Source organism: Drosophila suzukii, chromosome 3 (assembly GCF_043229965.1).
Source record: "Drosophila suzukii chromosome 3, CBGP_Dsuzu_IsoJpt1.0, whole genome shotgun sequence".
Classification (NCBI taxonomy): domain Eukaryota; kingdom Metazoa; phylum Arthropoda; class Insecta; order Diptera; family Drosophilidae; genus Drosophila; species Drosophila suzukii.
Genome location: NC_092082.1, coordinates 1,697,726 through 1,710,314, shown reverse-complemented (window position 1 = coordinate 1,710,314; position 12,589 = coordinate 1,697,726). Strand labels below are relative to the sequence as shown.

General features: G+C 43.2%; 1 protein-coding gene across 1 annotated transcript; it reads right to left on the bottom strand.

Moving 5' to 3' along the window:
* Positions 1 to 1,826: 1,826 nt before the first annotated feature.
* rho (rhomboid) lies at positions 1,827 to 6,458 on the bottom strand. The gene is made up of 4 exons (XM_017079516.4): positions 6,148 to 6,458; positions 4,515 to 4,871; positions 3,420 to 3,837; positions 1,827 to 3,199 (listed from the first exon to the last, which is right to left on the bottom strand). The coding sequence occupies exons 2-4, from the start codon at positions 4,848 to 4,850 to the stop codon at positions 2,886 to 2,888; spliced, it is 1,068 nt and encodes a 355-aa protein (XP_016935005.2). The 5' UTR covers positions 4,851 to 4,871; positions 6,148 to 6,458; the 3' UTR covers positions 1,827 to 2,885.
* Between the last annotated feature and the right edge of the window lie 6,131 nt (positions 6,459 to 12,589).

The window sequence follows — 12,589 nt, the reverse complement described above, 5'->3', positions numbered from 1 at the left end:
GCGGTCGCCGTCGCCGTCTGAGCCTGTCTGACCTCGTCCCCGATTGCTGTTGACATTGTGCCTGAATTTCAATTTGATGTCCACGAGGCGGCAGCTCCTGTCTACCATAAATCTTGGTCCACCAACTGCCTCCTAGACTTCGGATTGGATTGGTTTGACTCTGGCATTCTCTGTCTGTCAGTCCTCTTCAATGGGAGTTCTACTCCGCCCCCGAATCCAAAGGAGTCGCTTCTGCTTTATCTGCTATATCTGGCACTTGCATGTCCTCCTGCTAATTGTATAATTTAATTGGAACTTAATTGGTAGGTGCAATCAGCCAATTCTGATTATGAACAATTATTAATTGCAAATTAGGGACTGTATGCGCATATGACAAGGGTGTACCCCAATTTTTGTAGTAATTTACCTTTGACATCGATTATTGCCTGCTCATTGAGACACAAGTGAATTTCTTGCCTAATTTATATTTAGCTCTCTGAGTGTTTTATTCATTCGCCGAAGTAATCAGACATCTTTGATTTCGCAACGCTTCTTTGATTATGCATCATTAATAAGTGGGATTTTAGAACCATCAAAAATGGATATTATACCCTGTGCTTTTTAGGATAAAGAGTTTGATAGGTATTTTAATATTTGTGTTTTATGTAACATTAAAACCCATCAATTGGAGAAGCTTACTTGAAAATTTATGGACTTTAGACCTGTAAATTTGTCATCTACAAAGAATGAAGATTACTCTGTAAGTCGTATATTTATATATATAAAGCTAGCCACTCAAAACCAAAGCAGATTGGAATCCACCTAGAAGAAAGCCAAGATATTCGAAAGAGGTGTATTTTAGTCGAGCAACAATGAAACAGCTAATAATGATTTTTGATTTGACAAAAGTGCTTCAAGCGGAATGCTTACTTGGAAATTCATGGACTCAAGTCCTGCTAATCCGGCAGGATTGAAAGCGATGTCGAATGACAATATGAATTATTACGAAATTCTTGTGCTACGCCTTCATATTTCATGGGGGATTTTCAATTTGCCACGGCGCAAACTAATATAGAGCAAATATCGATTGGTGGGACGATAGTTGTTGGCTTGCCCCCTTTTTGGAGTGGGAAAATTCGTTGACACACGAGTCTCCTTCGGAGTGGGTATTAATTAAGGATTTTCCTCAAGTTTTACTTGCAGTCTTTCGCTTTGAATTCGGCTCATATTTATGTGGAGCAAATATTGATTGAGTGGCTCCCACTTTCCACTTCAAACTCCGCATGTATGCTTAACCGCCCTGAGTTATTTATGAGGAAAACGAGAATTTCATTTATAATTTAGACATTTATTTTTGTTCAATTTTTTTCTGTTTATTTATTTATCTATAATTTTTTTCTTTTTGCTATTTGGTTTTCTGTTGTCTCGTGCTGAACATTTCCGTTTCCTAGTTGATTTTTTTTGTTTTTGGGAGTGGAGTAAGTGGAGCGAGGAATGGGCTGTGGTTCCATTATTTTGAAAATCAAATATGCTATCTTGGGGTTTTTGGGGCCCGCAAGGATTCTATTTTGGCTTACGCCCTGCTGGCTTTTATGCCAGATTAGCTATTTTCATTCTGCGATTACTTTGGATATTTCTCTATTTGCGTACGAGATATACATTGCTATCTATCTACATATATTCCGACGATTTAGTGTGCGTGTGTATCGTATCGAATGGTATCGTATGGGTCAATTGTCAAGCATCTTGATAATCGTCTTGCTTGATTATTTATTGCCCTTAAATTGTGGCCAAAAACCATATCGGCAACTGAAAAACTGAAAGAAAAATGAGGGAAATGAAAACGCTTTTGTTGCTTTTGAATTTCTGTTGTATTCTTGAAATGTTTTGATTTTATTTTCTTTGGCTTTTCGTGTGTATTTTTTGAATTGGATATTTTACAGTTGAATTGCTTGGTTTTTCCCACTTCTGTGTGTTGTTTTTGTTTTTTCGTGCTTGTTTTTGTTTTGTGTGAATTTCACTAAATTATTAAATAAATAAATAAATAGTTGGCTCGATTGACAAATTAATAAACCCTCGCTGCCGTACAATAAATAAATATAATTAGTAATACTTTTGAGTGTCTGTGTGTGTGTAGGGGGATTACGATAAATATTTGCTCGATTTTGTAACGCATTAAGTGACTTTAATTTAATTCGATTTGCTTAATTGATCTGAATTGAATGGTTCTTTGCTGTGGTTTCCCATCGTTCTTTTTGCAGTTGTTGTTTGACTAGTGTGCGACTTAATAGTATTTACAATTTGAAACAATTTGTTAGGGGCTAGTTATACCTAGTTATGTAATATATATAATCGCTAGGAGCTACATAGTTCGGGGGCAGATTATGCTTATGGATGTATAAACAGTTTGATACAGTTTGCTGACGCTTCGGTTCATTCAGAGTAATTGCGGCCAATAAATACATAATTTAAGAAAACAGGCAGAAACCATTAAACGTAAACTTGGATAATGGGTTAATTTAAATCATAGCGAGAGGCGATTAGTTCTGTTTCTTGATTTTCCTCTTGATTTTTACTTTGTTTTTACACGCGAAATAAATTCAGTCTTTGGTTCTATCACAACATTTGTTTACACGTTTCGGCTTCGGTTTATGTTTATGTTCATCTCATATTTTTTTAGTTTTTTGAGTTTGTGTCTGGTGTTTCGGAACTGAAACGGTTAACGGTAACTGCAAACGGTAGCGGTAACGGTAATGCTAACGAAAAGCAAAAGCCAAACGAATTTCGAATTTAGTTTTGAACTAAATCGTTGAGTGAACTTTTCTTTTCCTGCAACCCTCTGTCTCTCGGTCTCTCCTGAAGCTGAAGTTTAAGCTGCACGTGACTCCGGATGCCGATCCTCATACTTAGGACACTCCCAGGTCGTGCAGCAGGTGCTGGGTGATCACCTCGCCCTGCTCCTCCATCAGCTGGGCGGTGACCGTGTTGATCAGGTTGAACACAATGGCGAAGACGGTGAAGGCACAGTAGACGCCCAAGGCCAGCCACCAGATGAGCTGCTCGTACTCCCGGTGCCCGAAGTTCTTTAGCACCAGGAAGCCAATCGTGAGTCCTGCCAGAGCTCCCGTCAGGTGGGCAATGTACGACACCTGGGGACCCTTGGCGAAGGCCCCGCCATCGAAGTATTGGGTGTACAGAGCATAGCCCAGGTCGCAGGAGACTAAAAATAGAAGAATGGAAAGGGATAAAGTTAGTAACAAGTCATCAGAAATGTAATCAAGGAAAGTAAAAGGAAATTTACAGAAGAATTCGCGTTAAGTTCAAATGGAATAGGATTTACTGAAGAATTCGCGTTTGGCAAGGAAGCAATAAAATAAGTAAACCAAGTGAAATGACAGTTCTATTTGTTTTTTTAGAGATCAAAAAGAAAAGAAACTCACCAAAGATGACAACTGATCCCAGCTGCGTGGATGCGCTCTTCATGTGCGCATAGTTCAGTGTGATGTTGGCCAGGTGGGCGGCCAAAAGGGCATAGACGCCACCGCTGGCGCCCACGAGGAACACCTCCGAGTCGACGACACTGGTGCCCAGGGATCCGGCGAACACGCCCGCCATGTAGATCACCCCGATCCTGGCCGTGCCGTGCATCACCTCCAGGGGAATGCCGAAGAACAGCTGGATGACGATGTTGAAGCCCAGGTGGAACCAGTTGGCGTGCAGGAACATGTAGCTGAAGAAGCGCCACACCTGGAGGCGCCTATCTGGGCGATAGACCAGCACCGAGTCCGAAGGAATCGGGACCGGGAGCCCGAAGTTCTGGGCGGGCATTGTGTAGCGGTCGTAGGCGAAGATGGCAATCTAAAATGTAGAGAAGAAGAGAGATTGGGGGTTAGTTTTGGGGTCTCACACACTGATTTATGTTGTTGCTGTCTGGCACGCGACCGCGTCCCAAATAAAGTCTTATGAAAATGCTTAGGGCGAGTCCTGCCAACTTGGCAGGGCTTCAAAAACTAAAACTCATACGCCCCGTGGGCCGCCCTGTAGGTTTATTTGATATTCGTGCTAGTTTCTATTCGGAGGAAAGCGTTTTTATTATAGAAGTAAAAGAGCATGTACTGCGGAGAGGTGGTTTTTCATTTAAAATTATATAAAATATAGAAATTACTAGAGTTTCAAACCTAAAGTTGGAAGTTCTTCATATTTGTTATCTAACTACCATTTCTAGTCATATCTCCTCAGTTTTTATATGACCAAAATGGCCTTAAAAACTGCGAGTTTCTGGTTTCATATGCTTTTCTGTTCGCTTTTCCTTCAGCTGTTTGTTGTTCAACTTGTTTACAATCGATTTTCGGGGGCGCCAGCGAGTCAGACGCAGAAAACGAAACATGTAAGAGCGGGAACGGCGAGGAAAACTCTTGGAAAGAAAACTTCCGCCCTTCGCAACTTCACCGCCCCGCCCCGTATCATTTTTATCGCTCTTGGGATGAAAGTTTGCGGCTTCTTTGATTTAATGGGATGAGTGTATCTCGACTTACCTCAATGATGGAGATCACTAGGATGAACCAGGGAAAGTGCTGACGGTGGACGTACTTCAGCAGGCCCAGATCCTCGGCCTCCGGAAGGGGCGTGGCCGGAATGGCCTCCCGCTGCATGTAGATGTGCTCCCCCTGGCGGGTGCAGCAGGTGCTGCTGGCCGTGCTGCAGTCCGTGTCGTAGGACGAGGAGCTGGAGGCAATGGAGGCGGGAATGTCAATGATGGTCTCCTTGGCGGCGGAGGCGGCGGCTACTGTAGAATGCTCCTCCTCCTGGGCCTCCTTCTCCTGGCCCAGATCCACCTTGGTTTCGTTTACATTCTGTGCGGGGTTCTCCATTCTGGCGCCGTTGAAGAAATTCTGTAAAGACGGCACACGCATAAAGTGAGAAATTAATTAACTTGAACCGAACAATAAACAAAAATCAATTAAGTGCATAAGTTATTCATAAAAACGCAGAACAAAACAAGAGCAATTACAACACTTCAGACTTCAGACGGGGAAAATGCAGCAGAAATAAAAGAAAAGCGAGGAAAAGCGGGAAAAGCATGCTTTTTTGTGGCCAAGAATTTTGTTTATGGTCTGGGACACGGATTCCGATGGCTCTGCAACTTCCTGGTTTTCCCCCTGGTTTCGGCAAGGCTGAAGGGAAAACTGGGTCAGCTGGCTGGGTAACGGCTAACCATAAAATTTGATGGGCCAAGTTTGCTTTTCCCCACGTTAGGGGGGCCTCTAAAATTAGCCGGACAAACTTGAAGATACTTTTGTAGTACGTTACATAAACTGCACTTTTTAGCCCTGAAATCATCTTCGCTAATGGCCAACTAATCAGCTAATGGTCAGGCATTATTGTAATTTGCCTGGCCAGCAACATTTCCCCTCACAAATTATGTTAATCGCATTCGATTCAATTACAGTCACAGCGCACAAATCTTCTTACATTCCTCAAACAATTGTTCGAAAGAAAAAAACCGAATTCATTGCCTTGCACAACAAAAAAAATTCCAAAAAACGCGTTTTTCTCACTCCCACTCGTTATGTTCGTATGGCCCCCTCTCTTTCTTTAAGTCGCGTTGCGTTTTTGTGCCCGCTACCTACAACCTACACTGCTCGAAAAAGTGAGTGGGAGCAACGCCTTGGTTGGGCTTTATTTTGTTTTTATTTTTTTCGGTTGCCTAGCAATTACAATATGGCACGAAATCGCAGTCGGGCGCTTATTAATTAATTTATTTATTAATTTTCATTGCAGACTGCACTGAATACCCATGCGAGCATGAAGAAGAGATGTCGAAAGCGGACTCTTCAGCATAATGAATTAATTCATATAACTCTTTTTTCTATGCTCTATGGTCTATGGTCAGTTTAGCATAGTTTCACATGACCCGCGGTGTAATTTGCATTTTTTATGCTTTCTGCCGCACCACTCGCACCCCTAAAAAGTGGCAAAGGGTGCGAAAGAGAGAGGGCACACAACACACAGGTTGAACAAACTCATTACGCCTCTAAGTTTAAGTGCTTTTGTTTTGCCGCTGTGACAATTTCTATTGCAATTTGCACATTTCTTGCATCTCTCCTTCACATAGTATCTTCGTATCTCGCGGATATAGTCTCATTAAGGTCGGGGCCCCGGGCTTACCTTAGGTTTTTCTGCCTTTCGCAATATTATAATCCAAAATGCGTGGGTTTCTTGTATCCAAATGTCTTTAGTTTATTGGCATATTCGCTCGGTTTTCACTTGATTTTTGTGGCTCACACATTGGTAACTTGGTTTTGGTAGTAGTATTGCTCATAAATCCAGGAGCTTGTTTTTCGGATATTTTTTTTAGTTATATTATTCTGGTTGCACCCACACACCGCACACGACAATTTGAATATTTTTATGTTTCTGTTTATTTCGAGACGCAGTCTGAGTTCCTTTTGGAAATTCGATGATCTCGCGCTCGCGGCTCGCACGCAACTGACTTTCGACAGGGAAGGCAGCCGGCTTTATAAGTGCTCGATGGGCAGGGGATTTATAAGAGAGGGTCTCGAACTCGAACGTGTTGTGTTTTCATTCCGCCGTATAAGAGAGTCGGATGGTATGGCCATCCAGATACAGATACTATGTGGGTGCACTGCAGTTATTCGCCTGCTGCAGCTCGGGGCGAGCGGTTCGATGGGTTCGTGGTTCTGCGACTGGTTATTCACCGGCTTGGTTTCCCCATCCGCTGTTTGGCAACCCATAACGGTTGGTGACTCATCTCTGGATGGGGCCAGCACTTCTTGCCAATGCCACACTGACTAACCATCTTCGGCGATCTGCGGTCTTTGTCATGACTTGCTACGCAGATCTGGGGTCTTCTAATCTTCGCCACCTTGCGAAATTCCAGCGAGGTTATTACGAGAAGGTGTTGCGGCGTTTTTATGACTAATTATTAATGTAGAATTCCCTTTCATCGAACCAGAACTGGAAATATTATGTATTGTAATGATGCAAAATATTTTTATTTTACACATTAAACCCATATTCATGAAAATTTTAATTTATATTAAGCTTTTTGCCTCATAGTGGCTCTCACCATCCAATTACAGGAAGTGCCATTGCCCCGTATTTTGAAGATTTCAAAGAGTCTTCGATGCTTTTAAACAAAAAGGCCATACAAATCTGTCAAATTTCTAAAACAATTAAAGATGATGAAAACCAGATTAAAAGTGATTTATCTGGGTCTCCGCAATTCCGAACAATTTTCAGAAGTTAAATCAGTGCTATTAAGTAATGTGATTGTAATTGGTATGGGCTACTAAACAGCTGTTCTTGAATAGGATCCAATTAACTAATTTATTTTCTGATATCACAAGATTTACGGTGTTCTAGAACCTTGTGATATTTCATTGTTGTTATTAGTATTTTCAACGTTTCAGTTAAACGTACAACACTCGTTCGAACGTTAAAAAATATTTTTAAAATGCTTTCAAAACCGTTACGCCTTTATTCAATATCTAACACATGATTGGTTTTTTGTTTTGGGGAACGTGCCACAGCAAGTGAACTAAAATGCAAATCAAGAATCAGTTTAGCAACGCAGAACATGTCCCGGATTTGAATTCGAAACCGTAACCCTCAGATTCCCCTTGATTCCTCGATTCCCGGTAAGAGATCATCATGGTCAGGGGGTTTTAAATTTCACACCTTCTTCAGCTCCCTCGGAGGCGTTGAACAGATAGAAATCGGTAGCAAAAATAAATATTTATACAAATTATTAGGCAGCCTAAGCCGCTGCAGTCACGAGTTCGCGGGAAAGGTCACGGCATGTTGCACAAAAGGAGTAGCTTTACCGGTGGCTTCCTGGCCGAAAGGATCAGGCGACGTGGTTACGTGTTTTGCATGATAAGCCGGGAATTTACACAGATCTGATAGATAAGACAAATACCCATCCTGGCCAGTCATCATCGAGCAGAAGAACTCCCACTGCCGCATGTGAAAAGTGAAAATGTGAAAATATTTTCACAGCTAGAGAAAGAGAGATGGGATGAGATGAGATGAGACGGAGAGTGCTCGTCCTCGTCGACTGAGATTTATGATGACTTTTTAACATGTGCGTGTGCAACAGGTAAGCAGGCACAAAGACACAGTTGCATTACACGGCCATGACCAGGCACGTCATCAGTTCTGAGTTCTGAGTTCCCAGTTCCCAGTTCTCAGTTCTCTCGGCTGAGAATCTCTTCATCGTAAATCCTTTTTTCCCACGTTCCCTCAGGTCGGGTTCTCCAACCATCGCTGGATTTTCATTGTGCCAGACACGCATCTCAAAAGTGAACACTCCACGGACAGGGACCCACTGCTCTGACAAGGTCACCCACCCAACCACCTACCCACCCAAAAAAAACACGACTACAGGTAACCGAGTGGGCGTGGGTGGGCTTTTCCCACGCAGGACGTTGATTCCTGGCCCGTCGCCCGGGAAATTCCTCCCGCCAACATGTGCTCAACATATGCGAGTGCCGAGTGCCTCATGGGCCGGGAATCAGGAAATTCCGTCCGCCACTTGCGCTTCCCACCGCCCAGCAAGGTGTCCCTTTTCCGCTTCCCGGATTTTCATCTCATTTCGCGATTTTATTTTATTTCCCGCGCACTTGTCTTCCGCAAGTTCCGCCAAATGTTTCGCGATGTGTGTGTGGTTTTCCCAGCGCATATAGTTATCCTGACCAAGGATCTGAGGACTAATCATCGTCCAGGGGCGCGACTTTCAAGCAGCTTCTCGGAAGGCAGATGCACAGAAGAGGTTGCGATCTGGTAGAGGGCCTAAGACCTATAAAGGTCACCTCTAACTGACTCCAAAAGTTGGTAATTGGCTAAAGAAAATATTAGAACTTAAAATTATACAATAAAATTCCAGAAATGTGTTAAACATTTAATACAAATTAGGAATTATATAACTTAATGAAAACTCTAAGTTGATATATAGATTTAAAAGAATTTAAATCATATATTGATCTAAGATGTTTGTATTTTCAAGTGAAACCCAAAGTAATGTCAGCGAAAAGAAAATGTTTAATTATCTAAAGTATACAATTTAATCAATTTAAGTAGAATTAATAGATTTTAAGTCTTTTTAATATTTTATTTACAATATTATTATTTCTCTATCATCATAAAAATCAGTTAACTCCTTAAGCAACTTGCTAACTTTCAGGAAAACAACCAGGGAAAGGCCAGAACTAAAGGGCGTTAAGGAGACCCCAGGCGAAATGCAAATTTTATAGAACCATAAAGAGGCAACCGAACTTGACGGGCCAATTGCAAACGGCAATGGGAATGGAATTGAAAAATTGATTGAGAATGAAGGCCAATAATAATGGACAAGTAATGAGACTGTCCGCAACAGCCGAGGGAATCGTGGGAGTCGAGGACCAAAAGGAGCAAGGAGTGCTGGCCAAGGAGCCAGGACATGCTCGAAATTTATCTATTGGATTAAGGTCTCTTTTGTGGACGTCATTATGGCCAATGCCAAAGACAAATTGGAAATTTATTGTTATTGGCAGGAGAAGCCGGCGGTTTCGGAAGGAAGGAAGCGTAGCAAGGATAACAGACCAGCGAATATGCATAATAAAAATGTCAATCAATGAACTGCAACGACCCGAAAGGAGTCCTCGCCTCCGCATCCGCATCCGCATCCAGGGAGTCGAGTCCATGGGTCAGTAGTGCGGCCACGATAATTGAACATAAACATTGCATTCAAGTAGTAATTGTTGAAATTATTGTGCATCCTAATCCCGAACCAAGAAACCGAAACGAACGTAGGACAACGGAGGTTCTGGCCCTGCGGTCAGTAGTTCTTGGGTCTGAAAATAAGCAGTTTGTCCACAAAAAAGTAAACCCCAGGCCGGTCCTAGTTAAAAAGGACATTTGTATGTATGCCATAGTCGATTTGGAATTTGGAATAGTTCTCAGGACATGTCGACAGTGCCATTTCGGGGCAGCCAAAAAGGAAACACCAGTGCAAACACACAAATGTTGATGCCCGCATTTCTCCCAGGCGCTGAGACAAAAGAAGGCCAAAACGGAGCAATGGCCAAATCCAAATTGGCTCTGACTTTGTGGAGTAAGTCATCAGAATGAATAAATAAACAGGGCCTGGTGAGGATACGATAATGGGTTCAGATAATGGCCGAGAAAGAGGTCCTGAATCAATACGAAAAATGATGGGTACGTGAAGCAGAGTTTAAAGAGCGATTTGTAAAGAGATGGGAATATATTGGTGCTTTGCAGGATGATGACTCTATACAAGAACTCTCAAGCCATCAACTTCAATCAGTTGAAAGTAAATTTGTAAGATCAACAAAGTTTGAGCAATTTAAGCCCTTCCATATAAATCACAGCGTCCACACTTAAGCTGCGTCCCATTTGTATTTAATTTGAGTATTCAGCAGAACTCCTAAATTGGCAAGCGCCGCAGCTCAGTAAAAAAAGGGGGAACTCTTTATATTCCTCTGACCAACCATGTTTAAAACCCGCACTCACCATCGAGGAGCACTTGACCACCGGACCCCGCTCGCGAAACTCGTGGCGCTAATCAGTTTAAAGGGCGCCCTTCCACTTTGGCAATGCTTTGGTTTTAATTACGCGGCAAAAGTTGGACCTCATCCGCATCTGCAACTGCCACTGGCTCCCCACCATCCCCATACCCATCCTCCCCAGCTCCTCATCGCCAACTTTGCAATCTGGCGAATTTTTCGCTGCAGCATCTCGCCGGGATTCCCAGTTAGTTAAAGTGCTGGCAACACATTAAAACTGCAATTCATCCGCAGCCGCAGAGGAGGCCACACATGGTCGAAAGGATGGGTGGATGGGGCTGGAGGAGGCTGGAGAAGGGGATTTGGATGGCCCTTTTGGAGGACTACAGCTCAGCAGGGGCTTGCAGCACTAATGAACATTTTATTACAAAAGTTTGCTCTCTGGATGAGGAGCGAAAACTTGTGTGCAAGTTGCACATCTTTTTTATGGCATTTCATTGGGAAGCATAGCTGGCCGGGATCTGGCTGGGATCTGGGTAGAACTTGGCCCAATTTGAAATATTATTATGCCAAGTGGCCAGCTGAGCCCACCCCTGTGCCTCCTGATCCCCTCGTGGAGTGTGGGCTGCACTTGTGCGACTTCAAATCCAGCTGGGAATGCAACTGAACCCTTTCTGGAGGAGGAGTGGGAGAAAGAGAAGGCGGAGGAGGAGGTGTCTGGTTGGTGTCTGCGACCCGTCTGCACTCGTGACACCGCTGAAACCCAATCCCTGGCAGCTCGGATATTTGCTCAGCGGAACCAGAAGTCCAGTCAGCTCTGTAATTCCGTTTTAATTTGCACGCCCGGCGTGAAGTGACTTCGCTCCTCCTGGCCAGCGGAAATGGACACCCCAGAAGCGTAGAGAGTCACCCCCAAGATGACCTTGTTGGCCTCCCCAAACCCCTGCTGTCCACCAAACCCAATGAAGAGCTCAGTTTTCTCTACCACTCAACGTTTTAATTACGGATTCGAGCAAACATTGCAACCGAAAATATTTGGTCAAAACGGGGAAGAAATGGGAAGGGAAATCTTACTGCTCGAGTGGAGAGCAAAGGGTTGCAGGGTCCTAGGGTTAGGGGTTACTGGGTTTCAGTTTCTAATTATGATTATTTTAATTGTCCTGACTTCAGCACTATATGAAAAAGGGGTTCAAGTGTGGGTAGTTATCTTGAATTTTTTAATGAAAACGTTTTAGTTTCATTAGATAAGTTTTCAGAAATTATAAAGGGATAATGAGAAAAAAACTCTTAGGGGAATTTTTATAAATTTTTGTTAAGGGGATTAGGGGTTCTCTGTTTAGACTTGGTATTTAATATTTTAAAATGTCTTGAAATTGAATTTTATTTTGTATGTTGTTGGTGTTAAACAATATCCAAACATAGTAAATTCTTTTTCTTTATTTAGGGCGAAGATTTGTGATATTTACTGCAGCTAAAAGTTTTTATTTGAAAGTTTACTTTTAATTTGAAGGTTTTTATGTTGATCCCCTCAATTACTTCATCAATTGCGTTGGCATATGCCCCATAAAAAGCTACACCTGTTGGTCTGTCAGCTTTGGGGGGGTTAAAACCCAGTTACCAGAGCGATCTCCGCTACACGACTGAAAGCCCTCCGTTCGGGGCACTGCCATTGATGGATTATGCTGTCAATCTCTGGTAAATTGCTCCTGCAGCTTAAGCCCCCCTTTCCCTGCGCCTGTGGCACGTGCCTCCCCTCGCTTATCGCCCCCTCTCTCCCCCTCCCTTTTGGGACTCGACAAGTCGTCACTTGGGGGCTGGAGACCCCCGAGGAGGGGTATGGGGGAGGAGGATGTGGGGCCAGCCTTTTCGGTCCGCTCTGTCGGCATTCATTACAAGGAGCAGGCGGCTAATTGAAAGCTGCACTCGACCCAGCTTCGAAAAACGCTCGGGGAGGAAACCGAAACCGAAACTGAACCGACTTTTGGGCAGCTGCGAAGTTATGTAAAAGGGGGTTGTCGTATTTACCCCCCTGAAAATAAGGAGCGATGGATATTGAAGCGAGGCAGCTGTCGATTATTGACACT